Source organism: Cydia strobilella, chromosome 5 (genome assembly GCF_947568885.1).
Source record: "Cydia strobilella chromosome 5, ilCydStro3.1, whole genome shotgun sequence".
Taxonomy (NCBI): domain Eukaryota; kingdom Metazoa; phylum Arthropoda; class Insecta; order Lepidoptera; family Tortricidae; genus Cydia; species Cydia strobilella.
Window position 1 is genome coordinate 4,248,835 of NC_086045.1, and position 18,238 is coordinate 4,267,072.

At 36.6% G+C, this 18,238-nt stretch overlaps 2 protein-coding genes across 2 annotated transcripts; both read left to right on the forward strand.

Annotated features, from left to right (window-relative positions):
• The first annotated feature begins 267 nt into the window (after positions 1-267).
• Positions 268-9,780, forward strand: LOC134741301 (uncharacterized). Its single transcript, XM_063674033.1, has 9 exons — positions 268-822; positions 1,078-1,252; positions 3,118-3,211; positions 5,193-5,396; positions 6,469-6,565; positions 8,041-8,148; positions 8,790-8,897; positions 9,426-9,485; positions 9,563-9,780. Exons 1-9 carry the CDS (start codon positions 466-468, stop codon positions 9,602-9,604), a joined length of 1,245 nt encoding a protein of 414 aa, XP_063530103.1. The 5' UTR covers positions 268-465; the 3' UTR covers positions 9,605-9,780.
• A 159-nt stretch (positions 9,781-9,939) lies between these two features.
• On the forward strand, positions 9,940-16,596 carry LOC134741299 (cytochrome P450 6B5-like). The gene is made up of 2 exons (XM_063674032.1): positions 9,940-12,159; positions 13,007-16,596. The coding sequence occupies exons 1-2, from the start codon at positions 10,830-10,832 to the stop codon at positions 13,183-13,185; spliced, it is 1,509 nt and encodes a 502-aa protein (XP_063530102.1). The 5' UTR covers positions 9,940-10,829; the 3' UTR covers positions 13,186-16,596.
• The last annotated feature ends 1,642 nt before the right edge of the window (positions 16,597-18,238 follow it).

Here is an 18,238-nt window from a genome sequence, read left to right on the forward strand (position 1 = left end):
GATGGCATCCGTTTTTCATGCATGCCATTATTTTAACTGAATAAGTATCAATTTATGATTTATGTATAACGGCATTTATATTTATAATATAATTACAAGGTAAAGCTGCAATTTTAATATAAAATTATAAATTTTATAATATAATTACAAGGTAAAGCTGCAATTTTACGGAAAATAGGCAAAGGCAAAGTAATGAACGGTTTAGAAGTACAATTAGCAATCGTAGATCGTGAGCAAAATTGCACTTGTAGGTATACCAATTATCAGGTTACGTTTACTTGCATAATTAATTGTTCCCATAGCCCTCTATATAAGCCCGAGCCTTTCGACAAACGGAATGTGATAGTGCACAGCCTGGCCAGTTTTCCGTTATTTCCTTAAACCTATATATATAACCCAAAGGAAGATTTGGACAAAAATAAAAAGTACAATCCGTAGGTGGTATTGGAAAAAGTACTTGCGACCATGCAGTCGCTTAAATCACTTATAGGAATTCCGAAAACCGCAACCAAAGAAATCTACACATTTGAAACAAACGCCAAAATATCTCTCTTCTACAACATATGTGCTATCGTGTTCTTTGGCTTTGATACTAACTTCTTGTTTGACGATTTAAAACTACCCCGAAAAATCGTCGAAATCTGCCGCATTATCTCCAATGTGTTTGGATTGCTCATATTATTGTACGTGTGTTCGGTGGTAGCAGCTTTTGTTACACAGCATAATTTGGATATGACGCGTAAGGCTCAGATGTGGTTGTATGGACCTTCCAGCCTCACTCTATATGCTATGTACTGGAACATTGTATTGCGTAAAAATCAGGTACCTAAATATTTATATGGGGATCATTTTTCGAACCTTTTAAGTTAAATCTGTACGAAATACCATTTAATATTTAACAGTTGCTTTTCGGTGAAGGAAAACATCGTGAGGAAACCGGACTAATCCCAATAAGGCCTAGTTTCCCCTCCGAGTTGGAAGGTCAGATGGTAGTCGCTTTCGTAAAAATTTGTGCCTACGTCAATTCTTGGGATATTTGAAAAGTTCTTCAAATGTTAATTTTCAAATTACCTTCAGATAAAAAAGCTGACTTACACATTAGTTGTGGTACTACGAGGAATGTTCACTGACGACGAGCTGGAGAAGGAGATGATCAAGAAAACTTGGCGGTTCTCATATGCTTTTGCATTCTTGCTAAACGGTCTATTCGTTTCTACGGGCATCGTCGCTGGATACGTGGCCAGCACGACAAGTAAGTAAGTTGGTTAGGTCAATGTGAAGAAGACCGGCATTTTTGGTTTGGAAGACCGTTACAGGGCAAGAACTCTCGTATTTGTACCTCTATACGTACGTCGCTCAGACACAGTCAGAAAGGAAGAACTTAGCTTCTTTTGCTCTACCGAACTTCTGTAAGTGGAGTATGATGGGTCGTGATCCCGAAAATCACCCAGTATTTTCTTAACATATAAACTCTACTACTACGTGCCCATATAACAATAATGCTACTTACAAGCGCTAAGCGTGTCACTTTCAATCCGGAGATCGCGGGTTCAAACCCCGGCTCGTACCAATAAGTTTTTCGGAACTTATGTACTTACGAAATATCATTTGATATTTAACCGTTGCTTTTCGGTAAAGGAAGGCCTAGTTTCCCCTCCGGATTGGAAGGTCAGATGGCAGTTCGTTACTTTCGTAAGTTTCGTATAAAACTAGTGCCTACTTAAGTCAATTCTTGGGATTAGTTGTCAAGCGGACCCCAGGCTCTCATGAGCCGTGGCAAAATCCCGGGATAACGGGAGGAAGAAGAACAATAATGTTACTTGCTATTGAAATTGAAAACGGCCAAGATTATTGTTCTTTGCGTTGAAACGCGCTCTAGTGGCTGGCGCTCGCGTACCGAGCGTCAACGCCATCTATCGAGTGTTATTTCGTGAAATCGGTGAACGCTCTAGAGAATAAGGGCTCAAAAGTCAAAATTAAAAAACGGCCGCCATCTTGAATTTCACCATTTTTGCTCTAATCATAACGAAAATGGATAATATATCTGAGGATCTGAAGTACCATAATATGAATTCGTAGTCAAAATTGTAAAAAAGGGCCGCCATCTCTTGAAGTTCTTTATGTTTGGTATGATCATGTTAAAAAAAATTATTTGCATCATTTTGCTTATACATTTTCAGTTTACATAAAATATATCTACAATATTACTACTAAACTAAATCAAAATTCTAAATACAATTACAATGTCAATTATTAAATTAAATGAATAAATTACAAAAAAAAAAACAGTCAACATAAAAGCACAATAACAACTAATCAAATAACCCACCCCGGGTCATTCCAGGCGCAAAAGTTCTCAACACGCTCGCTGCGTTTCCGCGTTGAACCGCAATAGATAACCTTTGCACCAGGAACGACCCGGAGCGGGGATCCAGACCCCTCTCACGCAAGCCACTCCCGAGCTCCCTAAAGAAGGCCCGTGCCTCCGAGCACCAACACCCAGTGGTCTCCACCGCGAGTGGAACAAACAAATAATTACCCAAGCACGCATACTTTTCCCGTTTTCTAAGAGCGGCTATCTCAGCAGCAGCCCCCGCTAAACCTACTGTGCGACTTATGTGCGAAGCAGCAAAAGTGCTGACGCATGTAGCGTCCCAAAGCAAGCACTTACCCTGCTGCCAAGGCACCAACGTCATGCCATCCGGCCTTTTGCCATCGGACCGGCTAAGGCCCGGGGGCTCCAGCGAGCAAGGCACATTTGCCGAGACGAGCGCTCTGCGTATAATGTGTTTCAAAATTGATATCTAAGGATTCGAAAGGATCCTATACGAATCCAGTCAAAAAATGGCAGCCATCTTGAATTTCTTCATTTTTATCCAGTTCATAATGAACGTTGACGCATGAGGATATATAAGCCTTGTAGGCCTTGTAACATAAAAAACGGGGTCCAAATTATAAAAAACGGCAGCCATCTTGAATTTCCACATTTTTTATTCTTCGAAAATTCAATAGATGTCTGTCTACTCTAAATACCTATATAGTTATTGGCGAACCGCGAGTTCTCACTTCGGGGCAAACTACTAGAAGCCATTTGTTTATCTTTTCGGTACTTTTCAGATGACACGTTCACGACCATGGTCCCAGCTTGGCCTGATTTGAACGATCATAGCCTCGCCGCCAGTATCGCCCGAATAGCTCATTACTGTGTCTGGTATGTTTTATACTATGACAAACCAACTTTGTTTTCGGCCAGTAGTGTTACAAAATTAGGTAAAGCCTGACCAGGAATATAATATGATCACGCGCCATGTTGCAGAATTTCACTGGAACTCATTTTTTCATACTATATGAACTGTCACCCTATACATGAGAATGAACAGTGCCCTCTTGACAATGATCATACCGGGTGTTTCCTGTAACAGGAGGAATAAATTAAGCTGTAGGCTGTACTCCTCTAACTGACCAACATTAGTTCAGCAACTTTTTAAAATAACTTGTGTTTTGATTTTTATTACACTTTTAAGTTTATTCTAAGACGCAATGTATTGCTAAATTTGTTATGTTTAAAGGGTGACAAGCAACGTCAAACAACCAGAAAGATGGCAGCGTACATTGAAAATAATATTTAATTAGTATGAAAAAGGTATAATCTTAATAAAATTTCATAATTTTAAAAAGTTGCTGAACAAATGTTGGTCAGTTTGAGGCGCACAGCCTCCAGTTAAATTTATTGCTCCTGTTACAGGAAACACCCAGTATATTACTGGTCAGGCTTTACCTACCTACACCTACCTGAAAGTTGTAAAAATAAATGTGACTGTGAATGTATAAGTCCACAATGAAAATATTTGTGAGCATCTAGTTATAATGTTATGATTATAAAGCACCCATTCATTGTACAGAACACTGGCACTTTGGACGTTCCTAATTATTGTTTCATTGCATTTAAGTAATGTAATGTAGACCCATCGGAACCGACACTAAGCAGCTTTAGTTAGTATATTGTTGCTTAAAAACAGTGAGTAAAATTGTGTTTGCTGAGAGCGTGAGACAGAACGCTTATGGGCCGTTTTTTGGGTCTGCTTTTCTTATTGTATTTTTCATTCTTATAATTATGTTCTTACTACTGAGGTGAAAAGTTGCATGTGCTACACGAGAGCTTTTCGCAGCAAAAACTAACTTTGTTCTCTTTTTGTAGGTCTAAATAACTATTAACTAGTTTACCTATTTACCTTCTTTCGTCTTAAAAAGAAAACGAAAAATATCGTATCGTATACGTTTATTAAAAAGTGAAAGACACTTAAAAAGTTCCTGTTCATTCCACAATATAAGTATCTACCTAGTAACTACTTTGAACGTTATGTCGTCGGCTATCCCCGCACCCGACGCGACGCGACGTTACTTATTTGTTGTCGAACGTCCGAGTGATTTCAATAGATTATAAATTTCATGTTATTTTATAAATGTTCTAAGACATTATTACTAATCGCACTTAAACTATCGTGAGACATATTTCAAAATATTTAGATCAGTTTTGCGTACACGACGTACAACCGCCGCGGACACTCGTGCCTGAGGAAGGATTCCCAAAGAATCCGAAACATGTCGCGAAAAGCGACTAAAAATAATAGTGAGTAAAAACCGTACTGATCTAAATACATTATTACTAGTGATTGATAACAAAGTTATAATTTCATGGCAGCGTTGTCGAGTTAAAGGAATCTCTAAAGTAAAATTCAGCTGATATTATTAATTAAGGTTAATAACCTTTATATGAACCTTAATTGGTATTTTTTCAAATTGTTACTTTCCTTTGCTTTAACCCATTAGCGCCCACACCCACTTTTTGGAACCCACGATTTTTTTAATGCTGTTCGGTAGAGTTAGTAGCAAATCGAATCTAACACCGTAACCCAGGTGTACCCAAGTGGGCACAATGGGCGCTAATGGGTTAACTCGACCACGTTGCCATGAAATTAAAACGTTGTTACCGATCACTAATCACAAGTATCTACATATGTGGTATTTAATAAAAAGGGACCTTATTGTCGATGGCGCTTACGCCATTATTAACGATGCTCCGATATAAATACAATACCGCGAGACGCTGTGCGGCGTAAGCGCTATCGACAATAAGGTCCCTTTTCATAGAATATGCCCCATATTATATGACCGTATTTGAACTACGACAGTTACATCTTCTTAATGCGCATCGGCTGCATCTACTTCGTAATCGCGGCCATAGCCATCGCTCTGCAGTTCCAGTACGGCATATTGTGCAACTACTTCCACAGTCTTAACAGCATCTTCGATGAAGAGGGCAGCCACGAGGAGAAAGAACAGAAATACGAAGATGCCTTCGTATTTGGGATTAAGATGCATTCTTTGACTCTATGGTAAGATGGATAAAGATAAGATAAGTAGGCATGTTACAATGCGCTTATCTCACCACACCAGTCCAGTTGATAAAGGTCTCGTTTGATTCTTGAAAAACTTATAAGAAAGTTGCATTTTATCTACATGTGGGGCAAAGTAAAAAAAAGACTTTTTTTGAGGTGTTTTCTTATGTTGGCTGGTAGAATTGACTTTTAAATGATGATTTTGAATGAAAAATATGTAAAATATGTGAAAAATATGATTGTTTCGATTTTGTTTGATATTTTACAGTTAGCACTTTCCTTGTGTGAAAAATTTTGCTGTGGTGACAAATTTTGTGTTTCACTCGGTGGCAAAATTTGTTTAACCCTCGTGCCTCGCAACGCTCAAGATTCCATTTTTCAAACTACATTCTAATTTTGGAATCTTTCTCTTGCTCGGGTATCAGTAATTAGCACGACAGGTTAAACAACATCTTTGCCCCCTTATAAAACTACACTATACAGGTATATTGTCTTATTTAAATAAGACGCGTTAAGTCATACGCATTTTTAGGGTTCCGTACCTAAAGGGTAAAAACGGGACCCTGTTACTAAAACTCCGCTGTCTGTCTGTCTGTGTCTGTCTGTCTGTCACCAGGCTGTATCTCACGAACCATGATAGCTAGACAGTTGAATTTTTACAGATGATGTATTTCTGTTGCCGCTATAACAACAAATACTAAAAAAGGAATAAAATAAATATTTAAGTGGGGCTCCCATAAACCAAATGTCATTTTTTTGCTGTTTTTTTCTTGCCGTTCTTCGTGCGCGAGCCAGACTCGCACTTGGCCGGTTTTTTTAGATTTTTATGTAGGTACATAATTATTTGAAAAAAAAATAGACCCACCCGTTTTTGCGCCGGTATCTTCTCGGGCCTGTAGTATAGGGTTAGAATCGGTGGTTGTTTTTGACATTCATAAGTGCGTTGTAATGTGACAACATAATACTTATGCCTAAAGTAAAAAAAAAACTTGTAGGTGTTTATAGGCTAAATAGGTAAATAGATAGATAGATTACGTATGTGTGATGTAGATCATGATTGTTGTTACAGGTGCATCGATCAGACGCAAGTGACGTGCGGTGTAGCCTTCAGCGCGCAGTTCATCGCAAACTTAATGACACTCGTAGCGATCATGGTGAAATTTATGGTTAGTAATGCAAAGCAAAACGCAAGGGCACTACTTACCTTTTCTCGAAGCGTTTCGCCGTTTTTAGGGTTCCGTACCCAAAGGGTAAAAACTGGACCCTATTACTAAGGCTCCGCTGTCCGTCCGTCTGACTGTCTGTCTGTCTGTCCGTCTGTCACCAGGCTGTATCATCATGAACCGTGATAGCTAGACAGTTGAAATGTTCACACATGATGTATTTCTGTTGCCGCTATAACAACAAATACTACAAATAGGATAAAATAAATATTTAAGTGGGGCTCCCAGACAAATACGTGTTCTTTGCCGTTTTTTGCGTAATGGCACGGAACCCTTCGTGCGCGAGTCCGACTCGCACTTGGCCGGCTTTTTTTGAACCCTCATAACGTGGGTTTTGGATTATACCAGATAAACAAAATTCTCAGGATATGATGTCCATAGTGGTCTTATTAAGCATAAATTTTTTCAATTGCATAGCTCTTATACTTTAGATTTTATTAATATCTAAAAAAAAACGATTTCGTTACTGACTTACTCACTCACACACTCAAATTCACTCTCATTCATTAATTCATTCTCACTGAAATTTGATATGATTTGGAAAATTCAAAAACTTGAGATTTTTAGCCCCTAAGGGGGTGAAAAGGCGGTAGAAAAGGGCGTTACAAAGCAGATTGTATAAAACATCAAACATTTATTCAGCAAATAGGCCACTGGGGCACTTTTACATGTAAATTGTTACAAGCAATACAAAACCAAAATAACCAAAATTTACAAAGATGCCCCAGATAAGTTTTTCAGGATTTTTTATAGTAAAATTCCCTATAGGGTGTGGTATCATAAATATGGAAAGGGGCTTTGGGGCGATTCTAAAAATATACCACATCATTATATTTCAGTTTTTTTTTTCAATTAAAACAAAAATAATTTTCAAAACGTACCAAGTTTGGGTTCCTCCAGATACGATAAGGCAGATTTTTTTTGTACAATATTCCACGAATTATACGTGATACCCTCTATCTCATATCTAGTTAACCCCAAGAAACCAATTTTGAAAATAATTTCGTTCAGTTTTTTTCTCTCCTAAAGGATTTTTTTTAAGAACTGCGAATTTTTGACTCGCAAATTTTGTTTTGACCTCTAGTATGCGTGTGCCAAATGGCTAAACTGTACATCAATTTGCGGTTTTTCTTTGAAATTGGGCTTCGACTATTTCTCATGCCGCCCGGGCAAATAATATCCCCTAAGTAAATGGTCTGATGATATCTACCGCACGACAAGTTTAGTACGAGTATGTTACACTGGATAAGATTAGCACAGGACCGAGGAGAATGGCACAATAAAGAGCCTGTGCCTAGCCTATACAACCTGAAATTATAACAAAATCGACTGATACTGTTCAGGTAAGAAGCATAATAAAATTATCAAATGTTTTATGCATTTAATGGCAGTCAGATCAGTCAGAATATTATTTGCAGTACATGGAGCGCACATTTGGTAACTACCTAACCGTCTTCATGTTTGCTGGGCTCGTGCTCAGCAGCGCAGGGATCTTCATGTGGAACGCAGGAGACGTTACATTCGAGGTAATTATCAATCAATCAATAAATCAATCAATCAATCAATATGTTTATTTCAGGCAAAAAACCTATAGATAAAAATTACAAATTTAACTTAATAATACATAAAATAAATTGAAATTACATTACATTACAATTAGATTAGAAATCAAATTATAATTAAAATTACAATTAAAATTAAAATTACAATTAAAATTACAATTACAATTAAAATTAAAATTACAATTACCTATTTACATTAAATTATACACTGTGCCTCTAGAACCCTGTGAATTATGACTGAACTATTTTATTGAGGACCTCCCAGAAAGTTCGTAACTTCCCTGTTACGAAAAGTGAAATTTTACTTTACAATTAATTGGTATCATTAATATCTCGAAGGGTGCTTTAATGCTTAAAACACTGAGCAAAGATCACCAACTTACTCCTGCAAACGCCGGCCTATTTCCCTAAATATTAGGCGAGCCTCCACTGCATCGCGAATAGGGCCCCTAGGTATCTTGTTTCTGTCAATCGGGCCACCAAGCTGCACATGGCCATGTTCCACCCCGGCTGGCATAACTGCCGGGGGCAGGCCTCTGTGCGGGTCCGCAAAGTCATAACAATTGTATTATTACTGGGCTACATGTCTTGTTTCTGTCAATCAGGCCACCAAGCTGCACACGGCCATGTTCCACTCCGGCTGGCACAACTGCCGGAGGCAGGCCTCTGTTCGGGTACGCAAAATGCTCACCATCGCCGTAAGACAGGCCCAAGTAATTATTCATTACTATTAAGTGTACTTTTGATACGTATGTATTTGAAACCACATAGTCTAAAGTATAGGATAGGCCCCACTTAATTTATTTTACAAGTAATTTGTTATAAAAGTGGGCAAATAGGTTGTTTAACCTCTCTTACTGATAGCCGAGCAAGCGAAAGATTCCAAAATTAAACCACGAGCTTAGCTAGTGGTTCGAAAAATTGAATCTGAAGATATGCCAAAAAGTAAGCTAGGCACACGCTAGCGAATATGTCAGTGTCAAACTCATGGTAAGGCTTCAAGATTCACTTCTTTGCTACCAAAAAAAGCGCGCTACTCGCTTCTCGTCCGACATCTATCTACAGTCGGACCAAGCTAACTCTGCAACATAGACTTTGCAATGACAAATTCTGGTAGTGCCGCCATAGACGTCAAATATAAGGCTTATTGTGACACTCCCGCAGTTGGTCACGTCAAATTCGGTGCAGATTTAGCTTAGACGGACCCTAGCCGAAATCATTATTGACAGCTTTTTTTACAGGACCGTGTCACAATCAAAGGTTTTGGGATACTGGAGCTGTCTTATGAGTCATATATTTCGGTAAAGCTAATATTTTTCTAATATTCAAAATAAATTAAAAAACAATGGTTGAAGTTAACAATATTCTTCCTTTTCAGGTGGTGAAACTTGCATATTCTGTATTCTCCGTTTTGGCATAGAAATAAGTTAAATACGTAGAAGTGGATTTTTATGTGAAGTGGATATTTATGGACACCAGTAACAATTATTTTTCACCCCAGAAAAATACCTGATATATTTTCTCATGTCCAAATAGTGCACTTTAAATTTAAACTATCTTCGTTTTCACGAATAAAATATGAAGATGACTTTAATGCTGGCACCACACTTCGCCTTATTTGGCAAATATTCGTGTTGCATCTCTTTCCTTTGAGTCCTTTGACATACAAAACAAAAGGGATGCAACACGAATATTTGCCAAATACAGCCAAGTGTGGTGAAAATAATCATGTCAAAATATATTTCCAATATTTTATTTTGTCTTGTAGAGTCTCGCTAATGAAAGTTGAACCTGATGAAAAAATGCGGCATTTAAAAAAAACTGTAGCAGGCGGCTCTTTGATTTCAAGGATTGCATAACTTTTATACTTTTTATAATTTTCATATTCTAGAAATCATAAAAAGTATAAAAAATATTGGTTTAAAGTTTTAGTTTAAGGACTATTTTTTGTCTGGTATCACCAGCAAACGTCAGAAATCCACTCAAGGCAATATCCGAGTTTACAATAGGTACATATTATAATGTCTCGAAGCGCTGGTGGCCTAGCGGTAGAGCGTGCGATTTTCAATCCGGAGGTCGCGGGTTCAAACCCCGGCTCGTACCAATGAGTTTTTCGGAACTTATGTACGAAATATCATTTGACATTTATCAGTCGCTTTTCGGTGAAGGAAAACATCGTGAGGAAACCGGACTAATCCTAACAAGGCCTAGTTGCCCCTCTGGGTTGGAAGGTCAGATGTTGCCAGTCGCTTTCGTAAAAACTAGTGCCTACATCAATTCTTAGGATTAGTTGTCAAGCGGACCCCAGGCTCCCATGAGCCGTGGCAAAATGCCGGGATAACGCGAGGAAGATGATGACATATTATACTGTCTTGTTAAGTTTGTCTTAACCAGTAAACGTCAACGTACCTGTATAAACAGATATTTTAACACCTGTGTTAATTAATATTTTAAAAGAGGTCATTTAAAAGACGCTAGCTCCAATAATATTTAGTTCCACTCGTACATTGATGTCCTATCTACTAGTACGCAGGTAACAGAACGATTGCATTTTTTTATACTTATTATTTTTATTGCGACACTTAAGATTTTACTAACTGCTATTATTAGCGATTACGTCAGAAGATATTCCTACTGTACATAAAATGGTTCTTATTGAATCAGCGGCGTTTGCGATTTGCATAGGTGCACTGTACTTTTATTTCACCAGAACTTTCAATTACTGGAAGGCTAGAAATGTCCTAGGACCGAAGCCAGTGCCATTTTTTGGAAACATATTTGAATCTGCTTTGCGCTATGTGCATCCTGGAGTTATAATAAAGCGAATATACGACAACTACCCTACTGAGAAAGTCGTAGGAATGTTTAGGATGACAACTCCCTGCTTGTTGATACGTGATCTCGATATTGTGAAACACGTTCTGATCAAAGACTTTGATTTTTTTGTGGATCGTGGTATCGAGTTCAGCGACGAAGGACTGGGAACAAATCTGTTCCATGCTAATGGGGTAACTTGGCGAAAGCTAAGAAGTCGCTTCACGCCCATGTTTACTAGCCAAAAACTAAAGAACATGATGCACTTGATTAATGATCGTGCAGATAAGTTTATTGACTACATCAGTGAAATAACATTTAAGAACCCAGAACAAGATATTTATTCATTGGTGAAGAAATACACAATGTCCACGATGGCGGCATGCTTCTTTGGTCTTGATATTGATACTCTCCGCGGAGATACACAAACTATGATGAGAATCGACAAAGCCATATTTACACCTACTTTTGCTATAGAGTTTGATATGATGTACCCTGGATTACTAAAAAAAATGAACATGTCACTATTTCCAAAAGATATTAAGAAATTCTTTAAAGATCTAGTGGAAACTATAATGACTCAAAGAAAGGGAGAGCCGTCAGCTAGAAAAGATTTTATGGATTTAATTTTAGAGAATCAAAACAAGAAATCCCTTGAAACTATTAACAGTGACACTAATGCTGAAGTATTAACAAATGATGAAATAGAAGCACAAGCATTTGCATTTTACGCAGCTGGCTATGATACCTCTGCCTCCACTTTGTGTTTCATGTTATACCACCTGGCATTGGAACCTGAAATCCAGAATAGGTTGAGAAATGAAATAGACGTATATCTACATAGACATAGCGACCAAATAGAACTGGACACCTTTAATGAATTGCCATATTTAGATCAAGTTTTGAATGAAACACTTCGAATGTACCCTGTTGATGATACTTTACTACGGAAAGCACGTAATGATTATAAATGTCCCGGCACTAACATAGAGGTGTCACGAGGACAAATAATACTGATACCCGCGATAGGAATTCACCATGATGAGAAGTACTATCCAAAGCCTGAGATATTTAATCCTGAAAATTTCGCTCGAGAAAAAGTAACTGGCAGGCACCCGTGCTCATTTCTCCCGTTTGGCCTCGGGCCAAGGAATTGCATTGGTGAGCGATAAACAATAGTACATTGTGCAGTAAGGGATGTATGGCATATTTTTTTAACCAGAGTCAATAGATTTTTGTGACTAGTTTACAATTTTCGCCATACCTCCCGTGTTACACAAAATACTTTCCATCACATTTGCGAAGAAGAATAGTAGATTGTTAACCAAGGGATGAATGGCACTCATTTCTGCTGAGGTATTTTGGCGCTCGAACGCAGTGAGAGCGCCAATAGTCCGAGGCTGAAATGATGCCTTTCACCCGAGTTAAACACTCTACTTTTCATTTCGAATACGAGGAAAGTAAAATGCATTTTCTTTAAAACATGACTAAGTATAAATTTTTATAGTATTTCTTAAGGGTACTTTCAGTTAACCATTTATTCAAAAGTATCGTTATTTATGGAATGGACAGTCAAATATCAGAATGGAAATTGTATAACAAATACATTTAAACTCAAATTTCAATTGCTTATCCAAAAAAAAATAAAAAAATCGTACTTCGAACGTAAAATGCTCTAGTACAGACAGGTATCATTTTCTGCACACCTTTTAGAACAACAATGACCCTCTTTCAGAGCATGAGAAATGAAAAATATTTTATTGAGTCAAATTTGGGAAATGAAACTACCGCGATAAGTTTGTTGGGAAGTGACATTTGGCGAAAGGTATTTGGCCCAAACGGAAGTACACCACTCTAATATGTAATGTACCTATATATCCCGACCGAGATGTGTAGTGCTTTTTTAAAGAAACAAAGCGAGAAGTTTCAGGTTGTATTCCCACGGTGGTGATATTCCTCTTATTTATTATTTGTGCTTCTTAACCTTGTTTCCTTGTTTCTTTTTCAGGGATACGATTTGCGCAAACACAGATACGGGTATGTGTCATCAGACTGCTTTCTATGTTCAGAATAGAAATTTTCAAGAATACCGTTCGCTCCTTCTGCTTCGACCCATACCGCATTCATATTGCCCCAAATAAGAAGCTCTACGTGAATTTCTACCCACGAATGGATCTGAACCTGTGATTTGAATAGAGTACCTAGAGTAACCATTTACAAACGCGTTGACACAATTCTCATCACAGTTGTGCGGTAACGGTAATAATCGCCATCAGATATATCCACAGACCACCCTCTAGGCGGTTTTCTGTGGATATATCAGTGGCCAAGGTGCCCATAGATATCTATATATCTAATTGACCACGCCACAATTGTCAAGGTGTTACGAGTCCGTGTTCAGATATTTTTGAGCACCTCGGGCGCTCCGATACATCTGATAGCGACTGAACCAATAAATTCTACCTATGTTTAGACACGTATGGATTACGTATGTTAGATTTCTCCTAACAAAAAGACGCTGTTCTGTCAAAACAATTGAACAAATAAACGTAATGGGGTTGGCCGGTCGAAATAATTAGCAGATGGCGCCAGCATAGCTTGCCCTGTCAATCCCTAGAATTGTGTAAAATTTTTGTTTTCTTAATGCCCTTTAAGCCAAATCTCATAGAAAAAGGGGCAAGCTATGATGGCGCCATCTCTGCAAACCTCTCACACATTGATTTGTTCCAGCATAGTAGTACAATCGGATTAGGTCTAAACTCGAAATCCTTACAAAGTCGCAGTCGAGTAAAATGTTGATATTGGGGTATAACGTGTACAAATGTATAGACAAAAGTAGAATTCATATTCCTACAAGTTTCCTATTAAGATAGCATCCCCTGAAAGGGTATAAGCGCTAAATCTGGATTCAGCTATTATTTTCTATAACAAGATGTATTTTTTCCGCAAAGATATCTAGGACTTTTTGTGCATAATTTAATAAGCTTTAATGTTGCTTTACATCATATTTTCACAGAGAACGTAGATTTAGAGTAAAACGCAAATTTCTCCAGGATGATACACATTTTTAAAGATGGCTGCGATTCCTCGAGGTCCCCAAATGTGAAATGGACATGAAAAAGAGACCTTTAATTAACATACATACCAAATTTCATAACTTTGGAAGGATTTCGAGGTTAGACCTAATCCGATTGTACTATAGGTGTAATAGATTTGTTTCTATCATCAAACAAAACAAAAAATTAAATGGCAAATTCCGTTACTTCGTAGCTCGTAATAAAATTGTAATCTTGTGTTGTATTGTTATAATTGTTATTGCACTTAAACTATCGTGAGACATATTTCAAAATATTTATCAGTACGGTTTTTACTCACTATTATTTTTAGTCGCTTTTTGTGACATGTTTAATAATTGTTATTGTAATTGTACCCATCTGATATTTCAAATTCTAAATTGAAAATTGTGCACAATTGGAAAATAACTTTTCCAATTTAGTGATAGTGGTTCGCCAAAAAACGCTGTTAAAGCTATGAAAATCGGCACGATTGATCTTTAGTCCATATAAATCAATTTGACCCGAAGCACCAAAAAATGAAATAAAAAGGAGAGGAGTTATGACATCATATTTTTTTTGTATGGAAAAATAGTTATTTGTTATACAAGGGTGCAAAGTTGTATTTTACCCGCGAGTGTGGAATTGATACACGAGCAAGCGAAAGGATTCTATAGGTGGTTCTAAAATAGAATCCTAAGCGTAACGAGTGTTTCAACACACGAGAAGTAAAATACATTTGCACCCGTGTGTAACACAAAACTTTTCCCCTCACTATAGCGAGGAAAGTGCAACATCCACAGGCGTTAGATCATCTTCATCACTGGAATTACAATTTTTTTACGGTAATACGATATTATAACAGACAACTCTGAAAGTTATGTATTTTTACGTGTCGGAGTCGGTGAGAAAATTTTTGTTGACAATGTTGACATTTCTGACGATGCTTTCTGAAATTGCATCGACTCTACTTATGCGTTCAGAATTACATTCAACATCATTTAAAAAAACAAATGTTTCTTATGTAATTTAAGGTTTATGACTTAAAATCCTTAAATAAAGCTACTTTTGTTTTTTTTTTTAATCTCAAACCATTTATTTAATGATAATTAATATCGAACGAACCATTATTATGAGCGTTTTACGTTTTGTTATCTGTCAAAAGCTACTTAAACACGCTCTATCCAAGGTCAAATTACTTTCCCCACTAGTGGATAAAATGCGTTTTTCCCCGCTTGTTTTAAAGGATAAAGACGGCTTTCCGAGCTAGTGAGGGGAAAAATATATTTTTGTTCATAAACCTATCGTGTGTGGTATTAAATGAAAGGGCTTTCTGAGCCGGTTCTAAAAATATATCACATCATTACATTTCAGTCACGTGTTTCAAATTAAAATTAAAATAATTTCAAAACATACCAAGTTTGAGCTCCTTCAGATACGATACCGTTATTTATTTTTTTGTAAAATATACCACAAATAATACCTAATATACTCATATTTAATACCTATAAAGTAATTTTGAAAATAATTTCATTTAGTTTTTTTTTTCAAAATATTAAAAAATATACACTTAAGAAATATTAGGAAAAAAAACTAAATGAAATTATTTTGAAAATTGCTTTCTTGGGGTTAAATATGAAAATACTACGTATCATTTGTGGTATATTGTACAAAAAAATCAGTTAGATAATATATCGTATCTGAAGGAGCCCAAACTTGATATTACCTACGTATAATTTTATGATTAATCCGTATCTGCAGTAGTTCCATAAGTCTCGAAAAATAGGTATGAAGTCAACTGTGTTACTTTGTAATATTAAAAAATTAAAAAAAAAAACAATGAAATTATTTTCAAAATTGCTTTCTTGGGGTTAGATATGAGGGTATCCATATCATTTGTGGTATATTGTACAAAAAAACCGGCCAAGTGCGAGTCGGACTCGCGCACCGAGGGCTCTGAACTTTTTAGTATTTGTTGTTATAGCGGCAACAGAAATACATCATCTGTAAAAATTTCAACTGTCTAGCTATCACGGTTCATAAGATACAGCCTGGTGACAGACAGACAGACGGACAGCGGAGTCTTAGTAATAGGGTCCCGTTTTTACCCTAAAAAATCTGCCATATCGTATCTGAAGTAGCTCTGAAATGTAATAATGTGATATATTTTTAGAACCAACTAGCTCAGAATGCTCTTTCATATACCACACGCGATAGGTTTCTAAACAATTTTTTTCCCATACATAAAAAAAGATGAAGTCATAACTCCTCTCCTTTTTTATTTTTTGGTGCTTCGGTTCAAATAGATTTATATGGACTAAAGATAAAATCGTGCCGATTTTCATAGCTTTAACACCACTTGCAGCATTTTACTGAATTTCGGGGTGAACCGTCAGGACTATTCTAAATTATGCTTGTTATATTTTTATTCGTGCTCGTGGAATATTTGTTAAATTCAACTTTTAAATTCAAAATACCTACCTAATAATTGTGTTTTTTTTTTCGGAGGAAAGGAATTTTGTATTAACTATAAGTGGAAACTCTTTTGGCCTATGTTCTAATTATATATTTTACCTTATTGTATTTTTATGTGCTGTATTTCCCTAATAAATAAATTAAAAATTAAATGTTTTTTCTTCAAATACAGATACTTTGCAAAAAAATAGGTATTTTCAAAATATTTTCTCAAAAACAAATACATTGCGATAAAGCATTAATTTACTAGATAGGTACAGGTAATGAGGTTGTTGTTTTTAATGGATTTAGTTTTTCACGTTTTTCACGTACGAAGTTGTCATGCTGCTTGTCAACTTTGACGTATATTTTATTGTTGTTCTCGGTGTTGGGTAACAAATAAAATAAATAAAGATGTAAAAATAACAATTTAGTGGAATATCATTTTAAGGATGTTCCGGATCTCTATGCTAGCATAAACCAAATGGACCGTAAACAACGATTTTTATTAATCTGAGTTAGTTTTAATAACAAAACCTCCGTGAGACACAGACATATTAAACATATTAATAACGCAAGCTCCTGATGACGCTACTCGGTACGGACGGAGTGAAAAATGTCGAGCGTTTTTCGACTTAAAATACGCGAGTGACCCGTTATTAATATGTTTAAAATGTGAGTTAGTGGTGTGAATGACGGTGAAGAATCTGGCAACCAGTTTACAAAGCCCAAAGCAACACGGGATAACAAACAAAGACTCATATTATGTGTCTAAAATAATTCTGTCATTGTATTGGTACTGCTTGATTTGAAGATTTTTTGTACCGCAGTAGCTCTATTAACCCCAATAAACCTTGCATTGTTTTGTATCGTACATTAGATAATTTTTCTTACGCGGAAAGGGGATGAAGTTACGTTATCACTTCTCCATACAAACGTGGTCCCCATTTTCCTCTCTACATAATATAGTATTCTTCAAACGGTTTGGGTAGGTAAGGTGACAGATGGGTTCTTAATACAATTTGGGTTGGATCTTAAAATAAGTCGCCTTGTTTGAGGATAACTGACGCTGTGGGGGGCTTTTTTGGGTTGTTTTTAAATGATTTCAAGTAATTCGATCAGAGCACTCAACTATCCTGAGCCGTGTATTTTCTGTTTTAAAGTTCAAATTTGTCACGGAACCGAATTTCTCAACCCCGACCCCACGTGGTCTTTGTGGTCCCTACCCCTAGGGTGTATATAAAAGCCCGGAGGCGATGCGCCACAAATGGCGATGTGGTACGGGAAGTTGAAGGAGCAATTAAACAAAGTAATAATGATTAAAGACTTATTTATTTAATTAAAGCGTAGGTAACATAGCTACACAAACAGCAAGGTTGCCTTATTCTTATTACTTGCCTATGAATTAACTCCTTACATTTTTGCCATAAGTGAGAATGCTGCTGACATCTAAATAGTAGATTGTTAACCAAGGGTGGAAAGTGAACCATCTCACCCGAAATAGTTCGAGGGTGAGATGGTTACTTTTACCCGAGTTAAACACTACTTTTCGACTATGAGGAAAGTCAAACACAAGAGATGTAGGTTTATTATTAGTAAGTACATATATTTCTTTAGAATAAATTATTTAAAAAAATTGTTTATTATTGGTAAGTATACTTCTTTAGAACAAAATTATAGGTAAACCACATAATAACAATGACATTAAATAAGTTGAAGATTACTGTAAAATT

What these genes read in the sequence shown, in the direction of transcription:
- LOC134741299 (XM_063674032.1), top strand. Translation starts at nt 10,830, where the DNA reads ATGGTTCTTATTGAATCAGCGGCGTTTGCGATTTGCATAGGTGCACTG. An exon ending in CGGGCCAAGGAATTGCATTG is followed by an intron (nt 12,160 to 13,006) that starts GTGAGCGATAAA and finishes TTTCTTTTTCAG; the next exon opens with GGATACGATTTGCGCAAACA.
- LOC134741301 (XM_063674033.1), top strand. Translation starts at nt 466, where the DNA reads ATGCAGTCGCTTAAATCACTTATAGGAATTCCGAAAACCGCAACCAAA. An exon ending in ATACGTGGCCAGCACGACAA is followed by an intron (nt 1,253 to 3,117) that starts GTAAGTAAGTTG and finishes GGTACTTTTCAG; the next exon opens with ATGACACGTTCACGACCATG. An exon ending in ATGCATTCTTTGACTCTATG is followed by an intron (nt 5,397 to 6,468) that starts GTAAGATGGATA and finishes TTGTTGTTACAG; the next exon opens with GTGCATCGATCAGACGCAAG.